The 17,823-nt window shown below is 38.8% G+C and overlaps 2 protein-coding genes across 4 annotated transcripts in view; one reads left to right on the plus strand and one right to left on the minus strand.

The window, feature by feature from the left end:
- Window positions 1–14,688, plus strand: part of kcnab1a (potassium voltage-gated channel subfamily A regulatory beta subunit 1a) — a 93,247-nt gene extending 78,559 nt beyond the window's left edge. For all 3 annotated transcript variants that reach the window (XM_065960342.1, XM_065960341.1, XM_020642883.3), the window contains exons 5-14: window positions 500–544; window positions 2,687–2,731; window positions 4,394–4,437; window positions 4,568–4,654; window positions 6,554–6,639; window positions 8,273–8,393; window positions 8,731–8,825; window positions 10,581–10,701; window positions 11,202–11,290; window positions 11,472–14,688. In XM_065960342.1, the coding sequence (XP_065816414.1) occupies window positions 500–544; window positions 2,687–2,731; window positions 4,394–4,437; window positions 4,568–4,654; window positions 6,554–6,639; window positions 8,273–8,393; window positions 8,731–8,825; window positions 10,581–10,701; window positions 11,202–11,290; window positions 11,472–11,561 (823 nt within the window). In that variant the 3' untranslated portion in view covers window positions 11,562–14,688. The remainder of the gene's footprint in view (window positions 1–499; window positions 545–2,686; window positions 2,732–4,393; window positions 4,438–4,567; window positions 4,655–6,553; window positions 6,640–8,272; window positions 8,394–8,730; window positions 8,826–10,580; window positions 10,702–11,201; window positions 11,291–11,471) is intronic.
- A 512-nt stretch (window positions 14,689–15,200) lies between these two features.
- ssr3 (signal sequence receptor, gamma) lies at window positions 15,201–17,555 on the minus strand. The gene is made up of 5 exons (XM_020642879.3): window positions 17,190–17,555; window positions 16,627–16,753; window positions 16,232–16,330; window positions 15,595–15,726; window positions 15,201–15,466 (listed from the first exon to the last, which is right to left on the minus strand). The coding sequence occupies exons 1-5, from the start codon at window positions 17,521–17,523 to the stop codon at window positions 15,400–15,402; spliced, it is 759 nt and encodes a 252-aa protein (XP_020498535.2). The 5' UTR covers window positions 17,524–17,555; the 3' UTR covers window positions 15,201–15,399.
- Between the last annotated feature and the right edge of the window lie 268 nt (window positions 17,556–17,823).

Here is a 17,823-nt window from a genome sequence, read left to right on the forward strand (position 1 = left end):
ACAAAAGGTTTCCACTCATTTTACAATAGATAGGTTAATTGAGCCAATAGGGCAACACTGTACTGCTGTTAATGCTGTGAGGCAGAAAATCTCGTAATTATAGCTCTTTGTGTAAAAAATGAACATTCATGCAGATTTTGGGGTCATGTTTTTATGTTTGGGATTTTTGCTGAGAAACAGGCACACAATTGTGATACAATCAGCAGAATCACACCTCAATTAACACTTCTCAGCCTGTCTATTCTGTATCAGGCAATTAGTCATAATAGCTCAGCACTCAAAAAGTTTGAACGTAGGTTAAGTCACAACAGAGCAACAATAGCTTCAAAAACCTGTCCAGTGTCAGAGGATTTTGGTAGTTGCGCAATTTCAAAAATGTTTCCACCTTTTCTTTGTTTAGTTTACTGAAAATTAATTTATGAGGTTGATATTGTGAAGGGTTTGTTTATGACGTTAAACTGCAAGTTAATAATGGCAGCTCATTTATTTTGCCTTGCAGGGCGGAAGTCATTCTAGGAAACATCATTAAGAAGAAATGCTGGAGGTAATGGTGACATAAATGTATCTGATTGCTTCATCACTTTCATGTGAGAGAGAAAGGAGGAGGAGGTGTGTGTGTGTGTGTGTGTGTGTGTGTGTGTGTGCTTGTGTGCGTGTGCGGGTGCGTGTGCGTGTGCGTGTGCGTGTGCGTGTGTGTGCTTGTGTGCTTGTGTGCGGGTGCGTGTGCGTGTGTCTGTGTGTGTGTGTGTGTGTGTGTGTGTGTGTGTGTGTGTGTGTGTGTGTCATTTATGAAAGAAAGACAATGAAATGGGAAATGAGAGGTTTTTTCCCTGTGCAATCACATGTGTCTGTGTTCCGTTGAAAGGGATATGTATCAGGTTGTTTGGGTTTCAATTTGTGTTTATTTAGAGTCATTTATATATAGCTGCACAAAGCTCCTACACACTCTCAATGCATCACATAACATCAGCTTGAAACAGTTACTATATGAACGTCAGCTTGCAGGCATTTTCTTTATTCACACATTTTCAAATATTCTCTTTATGAAGTTATTAAAACATTTTATATTATTGATTTACTCTTATGGAAAATCTAGGAGGAGAGAGTTACAGAGGCATCAAAGAAAACAACTAAGATCCTCTCTGTGTTATAATAACAGCAGCATCACCATAATTTATCCATTCAAAGAAGCTTTTCCCACTAGCTGTTCCATCATAATGCAGCTTAGGAACAGAACAGACCTGAAGGCTAGCTTAAACCTACCAAGACTTCGACAAACCACACACAAAGAAGCATCCTGATTTAATTACTTCTTAAGAACAGCTGGGGCTCAGGCAAAAGAAAACTCAGCACGTGCCGAAAAAATGCCTATTGTATCATGTTGTTGTAACAAAATAACCATGTTCGGCATCCAGCAGCATTCACAGATTATATGCAGTGATGTGTGCAATGAAAAGACCGAAAGAGGGAGTAAAAGATCCCTGATCAGTCATTTTGAGTGTCAAAAGAAAATGAAGATTAGGACCATTAAATATTACACACTCAATTATTATTTCTCATGATCAAATATTCATTGGATATTTGTCAATATGGGGAGGCAGTGGAACAATTATATAAGTTCTATTAAACAGACAAGGCATACATTATGATACCGCAGTACATGCCTCCCACCCCCCACTGACCACCCACAACACCAACCAAAGATATAAGGCAAGGACCTCAGTACCTACAAAAGAAACAGAAAACAAGGAAAATAAAAATGTTGATAAAATAATAAAAAGACAGAAAAAATGTTATAATAATACAATAAAAAAAAATGAAAAACTAGACCTCCCTGCCTCACTACAAACTCAATGATTTCAGCTGCTGACACTCTAACTTACAGTGACCTGGACCAGGGCCATATTTCGGCTCAATCATTTTCAATCAATCATTTTCTGAGCTACACTACACTAGTAGGCAGAATGATGCTGATGAAGTTAAGACACACTGAACTTGACATTTCCGCATCAATGTAAATAAAAGATTCAAAGTACAAGATAAGAACGGAAAGTACTCGGAGGTGATCCCTAATGATCTTTTTAACAATCGTTCAGAATGTGTTGGTCATCATTCTGAGTAATGGGGCACAATACTCTCAATGCTGCTTGGGTTATTGTTGATTCAATGTGAAGTTCTTCCGTTGTCGCACTCTCATTGAATATCAAAATATCACATGTGACTCAAGGCTGCGGATGCTTGTCACTGTTGGACACTTCCACATTGAGTGAGCTGCTCAGTAACAGCCACTTGAAAAACACTCTGATATTCCTTTCATAAAATGATAAAGAAAAATCTTTCAAGGTTACTTTTTGTGGTGCTGAATAACATAAAGGGCTAACTGAGCAGCAGCCATGTAATGACCCAAAGCTCTTCACACCTTGTATCACAGAGTATTCAAAGAGTTTAAAGAATGAAGGACATCCACTAACATTTAAGAAAGAAAAATGTTGTTTTGAGCTGAACAACTAAACAGAAAGAGCAGGATCCTGACTGATAAACACGTACATGATGGAAACTAGACTTTGAAGAAATGACAGCTCTGATTGATCTGCAGAGATGTCGAAATAACATACACTGAGCAACTACAATGCATTATGTATCACTCACTCTGCTGCATCTCTGTCTTTTCTCTGCACTTTCTCAGACGATCCAGCTTGGTCATTACAACTAAACTCTACTGGGGAGGAAAGTAAGTACAAGAAACCCTCTAAACTGTCATTTGCATGCCTTGAGGCAACATGTGACGTGGTCAGCTTTGTTCATAGATGAAGAGCCTGCTGTCAGAGGAGAGAAGGGTTGTTTTATTAGCAAAGAGCGAAGAAAGATTGTTTTCTGTCACCTATAAACCACGGTTACTAATTCTCAAATCTAACAATAGTCAGTCATGGACCAACAAAATAAATTCATCCTATACAAATGGATTGTCCTTAATCACTGTCACATTCACCATTTATTCCTATAGCTCTATGTTTTCATTTTGCTCTCATATTCAAGCTTTCAAACTCTTCTTATTTACACGTTTTCATGGCCATTTTTCTCTGCACCAATCTGAGCAACACTGTGTCACAAACAGTGACAGCCAGTTGAACCAATTCCTTGACTGAATCACACTATTTACTATAAATAAAGATAGACCTCCTCTTGTTGTACAAAAGGGTAGCCAAAATATTGCTGGTGTTTTTATTCACTGGTGAAGTCATTTGAAGCCACAGTTGTCACAGTATACTTGATAACACAGCTGCCATAAAGGGTTTGGCTGGTGGAGCCGGGGGTCTGGACGTCCTGCCCCCGCCTCTATACAATTACACTTTTAACTTACTGAGAAAAAGGGGATAGATCCCTCGGTTTGGCTCAGTACTGCAGAACAGCTTTTTGTGTTGTTTTGAAGCAGATGTTCAGGTTATGTAAAGTTGAACGTCTATTGTAGTTAGTTATGTCTCCTCTGAGGCGCGGTACTTACTAACACAGCTGCCGACTATATCACTACAACACCTTTTAGAGAAAAACAATCTATATCTAAATTTTCAGACAATTTTAAACTTGGACATTATTAAGCATTAAACATTTATTTAACATTTTGATTTCTTTAGTTTGACCCAAGTCTCATCTGTTAGCATGGAGGAAGCAGCCAGTCACCAGGGGAAGATAAAGAAGTTTTGACTTCATTTTTGAGGAGCTGTCATGTCTTACTTTTTTCTATACAGTCTATAAGTCACACACCCACACACACACATACACACACGCACGTACGCATGCTCTCTCACACACACACACACACACACACACACACACACACACACACACACACACACACACACACACAGTGGCGGCCCACCTGGGTCTAGTGATAAGAAAGAATTTATTCTCTCTGGTTCTGAGCATTCCTTCTTTCCTGAGTGGACGAGTCAGTCCTTTACCTCTCTCTCCTCCAGGGTTTGGAAATGAATAAGATGCTGAACAGTTGAAAGTGCTTTGACCCGTTTTTAATGAAACAGCCTAATATGCACATTCTCATGTTTTCCCAACTGGCCAGAGTCAAAAAGTGATTTCAAATTACTTCAGCCTCCCCGGACAACGATATGACTTACAGTTATGTCATATTATTGCCCACACAAACTTTATATTCACTCATTAAAATGGTAGGTTTCATTAAAAAAAAAGAGGAACTCCTCTTACAGCCATGTCTGGGGGATTACATAAACAAACTTAACATTAAGGAGATTGCATTTGTTTACATCAAATGCAGTTAGGTCTTTGAGGATCCAAAAGTGCCTTTAGTTGAGCATGTACTAATGAAGCGTTGGCAGTTTGCTGTGTAGCTCATTGTTGTGTTTTTGTTTTGTCCCATCAGAGCAGAGACAGAAAGAGGACTGTCAAGAAAACACATAATTGAAGGTACATGTAAACACATGACACACATAATGTTTTTCAATCACACAATACCTTTAATATTGTTTTCCCTTGCTCGATTGTAAAATGGGTCAACCTCACTTTCGTAACTCGTACATCTCTTTGTGTCTCTAAGGTCTAAAAGGCTCTCTACAAAGGATGCAGTTGGAGTATGTAGATGTCGTTTTTGCAAACCGTCCTGACAGCAATACTCCAATGGAGGGTGAGTCATCAGCATTTAGCTTTATACCTCAACAACTTACCAAATCAATTGTCATTTGTAAAAAAAAAAAAAAAAAAACAAGAGTTAGAAAATAACTGATTAATAAACTTTAATATTTTTGCCTGAAACATGAAGTCTGAATTGTTCAAAAAGTGTCTACAACAGAGAATGTATTGTAGGATAGCTGTTGATGTCAGTGCAGATTTGTGTTCCTGTTTATCTTGTTCTCTTTGTTTTTCCTCCTGTCAGGCAGTCAAGCCAATGCATTAAAAATGGTGCATATTGACATGCATATTAGTCGTGCATTGGTTCCTCATTAGTCCCCAAAATGAATTGAGTTCTATTCCATTCTACAGGTTAGGTCAATTTACAGCGGGTGCTTTGTCAATACCTCATTAATTAGTGCTTACACCTGATCAATGAGGATAATAAATGTTTGATTAAATTTGCTTTGCTTAAAATTACTTTTCTTCTTCAGTGTTGCTTTTAAAATATGTGTATTGTGTTGGTGTGAGGGCAAGATCCTTAAAACAGCTTTGTTGATGAATATTGACACGTATGAATTTGTTGTTGTTGAAACTGTGTTGGAGAAAAATCATTTAAACTGATTGTTCACTTTTTAAGCTCTAACCTCCTTTACCTCTCCAGCAAACACATGTACTATTTTGCCATCATCTACACTAACTGTTCATTTTCTGTGTTATTGCTCCTCCTTCCTGAAAAAAATAGTTTCACTGCCCCTTTTCCCCCCTCACGTACTGTTATACTTGCTGGAAATTAAGGCTTCAAAGTAGCATTTAAATGTGAGCCCAGGGTGCATAATCACAGCATGTTGCTGGAGCTGGATGGCAGGAGGGCAGGAAAAAGGATGCAGGATGACACTTTTAGGGGCTAACAAAGACACAGAAATGTTTATGTATGTTATTTCCCTTGGCAAGATGGTATTTAGTAAGGCATCTGTTTCAAATTAATTATCACTGACAAACTGAAGGGAAAGATCTTAATACCTTCTGCTGGTCTCCTTCTAACGTCTCACACTCTCTTCTGGACCTCCACCTCCTTACCTCTCTTGTTCTGTTTTCTTGCCAAGAATATATTCAGGGGTCCTGCCACAGTGAGAGATTGCATTATAATTGAAGTGAGCTAAGGGAGATGATGAACAACCCTAATGAAAGTCCTAATCTGAGTTTTTGTTGGCCCTGACTGCTGTTGGCTAGCACACTGTTAGGTCTAAGTGATGTATTAAAAATGCAGCAGCTTGAATGTGAGGCAGGAGAATGTGAGCTTGTTGGTTTGTTTCGGGGGTTTCAGGAATTTGTGAGGAGATGCGGCAGGTAGGAGTCACTTGGGGGGAGGCGGGAGGCCTTGGCTGATTTAAAAAAAAAAGAAATGCATTTAAAAAATGGAACAAAAAAAAGTTATTTGTGTGCCCTCAAGGCCACAGCTTTTCTCAGGTTTAGCTTTTTTTCCATTTACTTTGATATTCTTGTTGATTCCCCCCCCCCTTCTGAATGACTTGGTACTGTTATCTTGTTGTTCCCATTCCAGTATTCCTCTCTGTTCAACTGCACTCTGGGTTTCATCCATCTGGCTTAATCTTTTCATGAGGCTTCAACCTTGTGTGTGATGTTCTTTGTGTTCATCTTTTCTGTACTAAAAAATAACTTTTAAGTGCCAACACTGTTTAAATGCTCGAGTGAGTTAGGATTCATTTCGTGGTCTGTTCAAAACACTTGTTTGGTTTCTGACATCAAAGTACATCTCATGGCTTCAGTGATTGGATACTCTATTTTTAGTCGGACTGCCGACCCACGATGACATTTGTATCTTCTTAAAATGCTGTCGGACAAATTAGCTGAGCCAGCTAACCGCTATCTTGGCATGTGTGTATCTCTACAGAAATTGTTCGGGCCATGACCTATGTGATCAACCAGGGAATGGCTATGTACTGGGGGACGTCTCGGTGGACAGCCATGGAGATCATGGTAAGCAGCAAGAAGCTTTTGATCCAGTTTCTGTAATACAGACTTCATTTATTCTCATGATAATCATCTTTTTCAAGTCAAGATCCATAAAATAAAAATGACTGAAAATATTCAACTGAAACACTGAGTTGCTGATTCAACTCTACTGCAGTTAGTTTCTAAACAACTCCTACTGTTAAGGACCAGAAAGTGTTCATTTCAATTTTACATTACATTAACATGTAACACTTGCCTCAGCTCAGTAGTGAGGAATCCCTTAATTATATGAAGGCAATAAAGTTTCAGGAGAAAAGTTTCATGCTGCTTTGGCAGATGAGTTGTCATTTCCAACTTATTTCAATAACAGATGATAGTCACACTGTAACACTTTATTTGACCTAACTGATGAACCAATGATCCATAGAATGAACCCATCCATAAACTAATTGTGAAAAGCAGCACAGACTTCAATATATTAATTGATTTTAGCAGCGTTTTTCCTTCTAGCATCTTGCTCACATGCATGTGAAGGGGAAATAAAGGGGACAAGGGAGGAAAATAAAAACCTGGACTGTGTGAAAGCTTCAAGAAAAAAAAAAAACAGGTGTTTACAGGAAGTGTTCCCCCACAGAGGCACAGCAGCTTCCCCCGGCCTTGCTTCCTCTTCTTGTCAGAAACAATCTTCCTCCTGTTTCACATCCACTACAGTATTAAATGTACAGTGTGTGAAGCCACAGTGGAGTTATGTAAGGAACATATGCCTAAAGTGATATCAAGATCTAACACCCATTCTCTCATCTCTCACTCTGGTGTCTTTATCACTTTCCCTGCACCCTGTTAGCGCAGCGCGATGTGTTGACATCCTCTCTGTGTGATCACGAGGAAAGCAAGCAGATAGCTTTGTAGAACACAGGCCCAGATGAAAGCTAGTAATTTAGATAGCATCAATAATGAAGGGGGGTAAATACAGCTTCTCTGAGTACGTGACAAGGCAGCAGTACAGTACACACACACACACACACACACACACACACACACACGTAGGCACACACACACACGTAGGCACACACAAAAACACACACGTAGGCACACACAAACACACACATAGGCTCACAGGCAAATGAACACAGGCTCCAGGGTCGCAGCACAAAAGAGCAACATGTAATTTGTAAGTTGAGCGATGGCACTAACATTATCCTCATGTTATACGGATTAAATTACCCCCTCCAATTTCTCTCTCATCCTTACATGTGTTCACTCACTCGGCACTACAAACCCAACATGTTACAGAAGATGTGTGTTAGTGCATGTTTGACTTTCTTCTTCTTGAAGGACGTTCAGTAATCCAGATAACAAAGTGTATGATGAAATTAGAATATGATGCCCTGGAGGGTTTTGATATGGCATATTGATTAGGAGACTTACTTTGAGCCCTGCATTTGAATTTCTACCACAGCTCACACAAGCTGGTTAACACCCCCCCCCCCCCCATCATCTCCTGTCTGAGTTGCTCCCATTGCTACATTCACTCCCTGTTTTCTGTTCTACCATCAGCTCTTCTCCTCTCTGTCACTTTTTTCACAGTAAAATGTGTAGTGTTGTAATTATTATTCCTTTTCGTCCTTTTTCTATGTTTTCTCCTTTTTTTCTATAGGAGGCTTATTCAGTGGCAAGACAGTTTAATCTCATCCCTCCAGTGTGTGAGCAGGCAGAGTATCATCTCTTCCAGAGAGAGAAAGTCGAAGTCCAACTGCCTGAACTCTACCACAAGATAGGCAAGTATTATGTGTATGAGTTGAGTTGTATTGTGGCAAATAAGTCAATGATCGATGACGACGTTTCTGCTCCCTGGACAAATTAACATAAACATCCCATGGGGAGAACATTGTAGCACTAAGTGAGTCACACGAGTAAAATAACGGTATTCTTAACAGATACAAACTCTATTATTCCCTGTTGCTCATTTCCTCTGGGTTGAAGTCATAGGATGTATTTTCTTCTTCTCATAAATTTTCACTTTCTAAGCTCTGTTCTCGCACATTTTCTCACACGTCTTCAGCACATCTTGATGAAACTCCTCCATTTAACTCTTCATTGTCTCCATGGTGACAGGGGTTGGGGCGATGACGTGGTCACCGCTGGCGTGCGGAATCATCACGGGGAAATATGAAAATGGCATTCCTGAATCTTCCAGGGCCTCCATGAAGGTAGAAAAGCTTGCTTCATTTTTCTTAATTTCCAATTTCTTACAGGACTATGTGAATTAAATCAAAAGCTGTGATGTTTAATGTATTTACTTCAGTTAGTGTGGACATTAGGAAGGCATGTTTAAAAAAAAAAGGCTGAGGACAAGTTTCATAAAGAATCTTTGGTTCCCTGAAGCCTGTGTTCAATTCTTCGACCAGGTAAAAGTCTTTTTCTAAAGGTTTGATTTACCCAGACAGTATCAGAATAAACTGTTTTTTGTCGTCTAGTGGTTCCAAACATGGGGGTGGGAACCCCGTATGTGTCCTGTGATATAATGATCTCTTGAAAGGGCTCAAGATCACTGCAGACGTCTCCTTATCGTGTCAATTTAGCATGTAACTTGAGTCTTTAAAGTCTTAAACTATAATGTTTAATAATTATATTGGATGCAAGTGGTGTATTCATTCTTTATTTAAACTAAATTCTAAATTTAAAATCAGTTGTTTACATTTTTATAAGGAAAGTTACATTTATTTTCTTGTCATTGCAGTGCGGTAACCTAACCTTTCTTTCTTTGTACAAAACCAACACTTTAATTTCCTAAATAATCTTTACTTTGATAAAATACACGTCCAAGTCTGTGATTGTATATGACACAAGGCAATGCAAAAGTATGAGCTGTGAAACAAGCAGGAAAATACCCTGAACCTTCATAATTTAACTGTGACAAACAATTGATTCAATGTGGGGGACTTTCAAATCCTTTTGGACTGTTCATGGAAGTACACAGTGACAAATGTCCAACCAAAATCCCGTGCAAACATCTCCTATGCTTTAAAAACCTGAGGAAAGAATATGTGATTTATATCCTGATTAGAAATCTTCTTCAGCAATTGCACAAACTTTACTGCATCATACGGAGTTGTAACAGACAGAAAGATCAACCAGCCTAGAATTAACCTTTTTAAGAACCTTTGGAGTGTTCCTACTTTTTCAAACAATATATTCTCTGAAAGGATTATTATCCTTCAATCATCAACAAGGCAAGATTATTATTATTCAAGATAAATTTCATGTGTGGAAAGTAAGATCTTTTTATTAGAGGAGTTACACAACTCTCATAATTTAAAGGAGCAATATGTAACTCTGACAAAAAAATTGGTACTGCAGTCCAAATTTATAACGATGAAGAGAGCTGTGTCACCCACCCCCTGTGGAAGATGACACTGAAGCTTCAGTGTTTAACCACCTCTGCATCTTGAAACCTCTGTGTGTTCTGACCTCTCTCCTTTTTTTAAAAGCATCTCTTATACAGAACATCCTAGTTTTACCACGTTTCTGGTTGTGCAGCTTATTAGAAAAAAAATATTCCAACATGTTTCCCAAAAGTCTGATGATATAGTATAGGTAATTTTATGATAATTCAGTAGATATCTTATATATTGGTCCTTTAATATCAAATTGGAAGCTAAAGCCATGCAGAAAACTGATTAGCATAGTTTAGCATAAAGACTGATAACTCTATATGCAACATGCCTGAAGTGTTCACAGTCCATCACGACTCACAGCCTCAACCTCTTAACTGTCCTTGACTATTCTCTCATTCATTAGTTCACTTCTTTACCTCCTTCCTTTTTCTATCTTATTGAATACTTCCACACCTGCCCCTCTTTTATCCATCTCTACTTTTTGTTGATTCTTCTTCACATCTATTTTTCTCATAGCCTTCTATTCTCTAACTCATTCAATCTCCTTCTCCTCCTCTCTCCAAACAGTCGTATCAGTGGCTGAAGGAGAAGATAGTAAGTGAGGATGGGAGGAAGCAACAAGCCAAGCTGAAGGAGCTGCATCACATTGCAGAGAAGCTGGGCTGCACTCTACCTCAGCTGGCTGTGGGTAAGACATTTATCTTCTAAGAAGAAATTCTGTGAAAACAGCCTCAAACAGGGCTTTAGAAACATAACTGCTTCAAGCCAACAGACAGAAAGCTTGTTAATGCAAGACCAAACTCAGATTATCCCACACAATACCTGTGTTTGCTTTTGTTCATCTTGTTGGCTTAATTTCCCCTCCAGCTTTTTAAGATTACACACTTTGTCTCAGCGCAATATTTTTCGTTAAAGGATAAAATAACTGAGCTGCCTGGAAGGTACAAGTAAACTTGTGACTTTGTACCTTGGAAAAATGGCTGCCAGTAATGTAATGTTTATAATTAGTAGTAAATGGTCTCAAGAAAACTTATATTGACTGTTTATTTTGTGATAAATTCTTACATGGATTTACGAAGAGACAGTTTAGGATTAGACTTGACGCTGACTTTGTGGTCTGTTTGGTGAGAAGCAGTGCGCCATCAAGTGGGCACCAAGTGAACATCAACCTCTTGTTTTTCTTTCCAGCGTGGTGTCTAAGAAATGAAGGAGTGAGTTCAGTTCTTCTGGGGACGTCCAACCCTGAACAGCTCACAGAGAACCTCGGGGCTATACAGGTGGGAACATGCAGGAACACATACTGCTTTATTTACCTGCACACAAATTTACAGCATCCACATTCTTGATGAGTCTCTATACATCCAGGTTTCTTTACCTGTTTTGTCTCTACTTATCTTAGTGTTTCTTACTTTCTAGCTGCAGTGAATTTTCAATCTAGCGCTTTCTTTTTTTGACCAGGTTCTTCCGAAGATGACGTCTCATGTGGTGTCTGAAATAGACCACATCTTGGGTAACAGACCATACAGTAAGAAGGACTACCGCTCTTAGACCAGGTTGGTTGACGTGGAAGAAGTCAGCCTATCTGCTTACCCAGCTACTTAACCATACCGCTACCATGGACCTGTGGTCCAATGTTTAAACTTCATGGTTCTGTTGTTGGGCCCGACTCAGCTCCAGCCCATTTTAGCCTGGGTCAAATAGCCTTGCATACTGAAACCTCGTCTGCTATCTCAAGACTTCTCTCAATTCTTCAGCTCTACCAGGTTCATCTCAGGTTCAGTCCAGCCCAGCCAAGAGATGCTAGTCAAGTTCAGCTTTTTGCAGCCTCAAAACAACTTAAACTCAAACAAACGTCCATTGCAGTAAATGAAAAGTACTGGTTCATCCAAATATAACTATGCAGCTCAGATCCAGAGCAGTCACCATGTAGAGTGCTACAGCTTAATTCAACTCCATCCAGGGGCCTCATTAAGAAATTTAAGGAATTCGATTCATAGTTTTTGATACAATTTAACGTAATTTTATATGCAGTTTAAGCAGTACAGTATGAAAAGCACTGTAGGTGTATTTAAGGAGTAAAAGTTCCTTGCTCAAGAGCACCTGCTAGTAGTTGACGAATGAGACAGTTTGATTTATTTATTCACATTTCCCATTCATATTCAGTGACTCAGACACCCAACTCTCAAGCCTCCATCTCTCATGTCTACACTTCCAATCATGAGTAATTTCATTCGAGCACAAAGTTCACACTGAGCACACACCATCTATCCATGAGATTTGCGGAACCACAGCAGACTAAATCAGTGGTTATCCCTCGGGTAAGATGTACCTTTGGAAAGGCGACATTTAGAAGCTTCAGTTTGATGAACATCCCCTGTCAGTCAGCCAGTGCTTTCATTAAAATTCGCTATGCAGTGCAGTTTACAAGATTACCAGATGAGCTCAATACTCTCACCTCTTCTGTCAGAGGACCATGCTCCGTGTTAGGCTGAGTAACGATAAGTTGACCTGCTCTATGCTGCGATGAATGAAGCCTCAAAAAGCCAGTTTCCTGTTAGCTTGAATTAGCTTCCAACTATCTACCAGACATAATCCCTCCTCTACTTAGTATAGCACAGAATAGTACTGAGTAGTTAATTTAGGCTGCAAATGCTGAGTGTATTAACCAATAGATGCATGTATACCCAGCTATAGTGTGCCTCTCTTTTCTTTTTTACAAAGCGCAAAAATAAGCAAATGAAAGAAGTTTGAACTAAATAACTGCAGGCTTGGCTGAAGAACATTAGTGTCAGTAGGATCAGCTCTCTCTGGGGAAAGAGTGAAGCATGTCGCCCCCATGTGCTGTATCTGAGGAACTGCTGCTGTGCTTCACTAGATTACACGAGAGGAATAACATGTTGAAGACTGCTTTTATTAAAGAGATGTTTGTCTCTTTTTCTGCCTGTGAACTGAACCTGCATGGCTCATTACCTCAATGAACCCTGCAGAAAAGGACTTCAGCGTATGATAAATAGAATGAACGACCTCATGGCTGCTCATGGTTAAAACTGCAGAATTTGCTTGTTAATGGCACAAAATTGGGATGTGGTATAGATGACAGTATTTATTTTAGAGTAGTTGATATGAAGTTTATTTTGACACTTAGAGATATTGTTTTTGTTTGAAAATATATTGGGATGGTACATGTACATACAATGTTAAAGCCTACCTTGTAACATAAACAAAACCATGAAGAAGCCTCTCTTGTACATGATGACTTCACTGTACTGTATGCCTAATATATAAATAAGATGTAAATAGAATTATTTTGTTGTTCCTCTGCAGACAGTCTTCATCCCATTCTTCTCTCGCCTGACTTCACATTGTCACAGGATGTTATTCTGGCTCCTGAAAGAAGGAAATGTGTTTGCAATGTGAAGTCAGACTACTTCATCTGTTTGAATAGTGGCATTCATTGTAATAACAGTCTTCTGTAAGTAACACTCTTTTGTTCATCTTTAAAACTGTCATGATACATTTTCTCCGACAAGGCATCTCAGCTGTATGAGATCATTGCTGTTACCTTCGTGTGTTGTTGTTCTTGTTCTTCTTTATCTGGAAAACAAGCCATCACAGAGATCAGCAGAAAGGATGGCCAAGGTCCAGTTTAGTCACTGTCCTGTCGTCAGGGTGTTTGTTGGCTTGTTGCACAAATGTCATCCAGGTTTTAGTCAATGTATTTCGACTTTTGCCAAGAAGAGAACAAATATTGCAATTTAGCATCACTAAAGAAAAGTTTGGCTCATGGTTCAGCCTTGAATAATGAATTGAGTTCCCTGGGAGTATTTACAGTACACTCACTTGACCTCCATTTAGTCATCGTTGAAATAAAAATCCATTCCTCAACAAAAAGATCTGAAAAATAGTACATTCATTAGACCATATGCGAACCGTATATCAAATGGTGGTTTGCAAACAAGCAAAGGACGTTTTCTTTACAGTACATTTTCCTTCCCAAACCAAATCATTTCCTTTACCGAAAGTCAACTACGGTGAATGTGTACTTACATGTAGTGTTAGTTGGTGCACAAGTCAACATGTCCTCCATCATTTTGACTATACAGTGACTGTTTGGACCGTGGCCTGCCGGTGTGTGTGGAGACTGTTCCACTCGACAGAGTGCCTTGACTTGAGTCCCGTTACAGGAAAAAAAAATCAGGGATGTCTCTCATTCTTTCATGAGGAGTTGTTCAATTGTCTTTGGAAAACTGTTCTACATACAAAGTGAGAATAGAGCAAGTTGTATGCAGATTTTAAATTACCACATTGCCTACCTACAGTACATGTTATCTGTAACATAAACAAAGCAAAATAAAACAAAGCCCTCACAGTACAGTTTGTGTAAAGTCACATTTGGGAAACTGATTGACCATTAAATAGTAAGTTTATCTACTGAATTCAAACCTGCAACTTGTCAGATGGCTTTGTTCTGTCTTGGCCTTTATTTGGACTATTTCTAAAAAATAACTACGTATGAGCCATCAGTTTTTCTTTACTGAGCCTTTACCAGCTCTGCAGTCTTTAAAACAAACTTGTTTTTTTCTTAAAGAGGTAAAACAATGTTTTCATGTAACCTAATACATTCATACAGTGTGAATTGTCAGAAAACTGGACGAAGTCAGTCCCAATGGTTCCAGAGAGTCATTACATTGTTTGAAAGTGAGTCCAGAGGACAGAATGGAGCACAGAAACAGACATAGGGAAATGTTCAATTCTCAACTGATTGGGATAACATTGCAGTAATAGAATATCCAACATTAACTTTAACTAAAGGTTTTGTGTTCTAGTGTGAAGTCAACCTACATCCTATCTGAATACATGTGTGTAACCTGTTCTACAGATCAGTGTTGTTTTAACATGTAGATGTAGAATCAAGGTGTTTTTGTTGAAGTGACATACAAATCATCTGTTTGATTTCTCTCCTGAACAATGTTTTCTCTGTACATAGACTATAAGAAAGTGTGACTACAAATAAATGCAATGCCAATGGAAACATCTGTTTCATTTGTTGTGTGTCACATGTTCTCTGCTAGTTTAAAGTAGTTAAACCTGATGGGAGTGTAAGAAAAATAATACACAGATTAATTTACTAAATGAAGTCTTGAGAGAGAGGGATCTGAAGCAGACATATCTGATCACACAGAGAACAAGGATACCTGGTTGCTTTTATTTGATAGAAAAAACAGAAGACAGACCTGGAGAAACACCCTCCAGACATTTGATTCATGAATTTCATGAAGCTAAAATGTAATTCAATCCCCCCCTTAAACCCCTTCCCTCACTCAAGTGAAAAACATTTTAGCATACACCAATCTTTGACCCACTCCCTCTATCTTTTCTTCCTCCTTTACTTGGAGCCGGTGGACAGCAGAGCAATGAGTCCTGAGGAGGCACTGATGGACAGAATGTAGTTCCTGGAAAGACGGAGTTAAGGACAAAACAAGCATCGGCAGGACACTAAATTACATGCTGTTAAATCTAACCTGCAGCATCTCCTCCCGGGGCACAGATGCAATAATATTTGATTGTTATGTAAGGATACACGGTGGGGTTGAAGTTCTTGAGCAAGAAAAAGGAGGCGACGATGACGAGGACCAGGAAGAGAGTGTTGTTATAGAAAATGGAGAAGGTGGTGGCCTCGTAGTCTGCAACCTCATTCTTCTTCCACAGGATCCTGGGCAAAAAAAAACATACCAAGAGAAAACATCGATCACTTTTTCTTTAATGTAAACATTTGAAAACATTTTGTTTCTTTGAGTCAATTTCCTTTGAATCTTCATTTTCATCTTTTAGTTAATGAAAGGTTGATTTGCCGGTTAATGGTCCATGTTAACATTTTACAACATTACACAAACTGTTTCCTGATTGATGGGACTGAACAGTGACATTTTTTTTCCTGACAGTTTATCTTCCATTTCAACGCATATTTAGCAGATAAGATCCCAGTGGTATTCTCATCCCTGAGGTCGACATGGCAGTATCTGTTTTATGTTGTACCACCTTTTCATTTAAGTCCAGGTCACTGACATAACCACTGGCCCTCGTGTTTTTTGGATGTGTTTATGTTTTTCTATGGTAACGTAACCGTTATACCATACATGTAAATATATCATTTCTGCTGATCATCAGGGCGACACGCTGTATTGAGGCACAGCTTCACAGGACAATGTATGTCTCACCTCTCATCTTTCTCCTTGCGTGACATCTTGCGGTTGTCTGCCTCAGACAACTTCCGGGTTACCTCCTTGGAAACTGCATCCTCACGTTTCTGGGCCACTCTTGAGGATGAGGAGAGAAAGGTCAGAAAAAAAAACTAACAAACAAAAACTAATGATTTACACAAATAGGCCCATTCCTTTATTTTATGTTGGACCTTGTTTATAAGGTTAAATGCTGACAAATGTAATGCATAGGAGTTTGCCAAATAAACAATGTATTCAAAGTTCATTAGGTGAATCAAATAAAAAAGCATTACAGTAATTACTTATTACAAATGTTACAATACAATCTGAAAGTAATAATCAGAATGACTCAAATGAAAGGTGCAGTGTGTATGTGTATGTGTCCTTCTTACTTGTGTTTGAGAACAAACTTGACATTCTTGTAGGCAAAGGCCACCAGGTAGGTGCTGACGAGAGTCATCACACCGTACAATACTGCAGACTGGACGAGGTCCATGTGCCAAATCCTCCAGAAGAGCCCTAGAAAGACAAAATCAATGATCAAGTCAGGACACGAAGCATTGGTTATAAACATGCTGTTAACCAGGTGAACTCATGTAAAATGTCTGTTTTTAAGTTTCTTTCCATATTTATTAAATAGATACACAAACTTAAAGTTACTAAGCATCCTTTCACATCATTATCCTAACATGTAATAGTTCTTTAATCTACAGTAACATTAACACACTTTACATCAGAGCTAGCATTAGCAGTGATTCAATTGGAGCACAAATCAGGAATATTTGTTATACTCTGTTATTGTGCTGCAGAGTTTTCGGTCTATTAAAAGGTAATAGATAGGTAAGAGACATCTTCATACCGACATAGTTTACACATTCTTTTTCTACATTACCCCTTCAGAGTATCTGAATTAGCTACCTAGCTACCTAGCTGCTGCAGTCTCTGTGGTACTCACAGATGGGGATGGCAGAAACGATGAGAGCATTTCCGTAAAACAAAGCGGTGGACTTTGCTGAAAGGTTTCTGCTGAAGTCCTGGAGGAGAAGGTCTTCTTCTGACTGCTGCTTGTTGCTGCCTTTAGGAGCCATGTCTGCGAAATGACCGGTCTGTGCGCTGCTCAGCTCTGGACACAAGAGGACTGACACGTCGGTGTACGAGGAGAAGAGGGACGCGTCAGCATAAACCCGGAAGTACGAGGACTGTCTTCTTCTTCGTTTAGACGATGCAGGAGACACCTCGGCGCTTTGCTGCCCTCTGTAGGAATACAAAGGCAGTGCATCTGTTAACATCTATGAACATTTCCTCGCTCTCTTCTGTTGGTTTGAACTGCTACATTTATTTTTTATTTATTTATTTATTTTGAAATAAAGTTGAAATAACATCAGTTTATTTCTTGTCTTCTCTTATTTCATTTTTAAAATTGAGAAACAGATTTTTTCAATGAACTCAAGCTGAGAAAAAAATAAATATATATATATATATATATATATATGTTTGTATATTTGCCATTGCAAAATAATTTTTTAATACTTTTTTCTGGAAATACAGGAATTCGCGTATACCTTCTGCTGTGTGTCCAATTTCTCAAA

The sequence above is a fragment of the Labrus bergylta genome, chromosome 11 (genome assembly GCF_963930695.1).
Source record: "Labrus bergylta chromosome 11, fLabBer1.1, whole genome shotgun sequence".
NCBI lineage: Eukaryota > Metazoa > Chordata > Actinopteri > Labriformes > Labridae > Labrus > Labrus bergylta.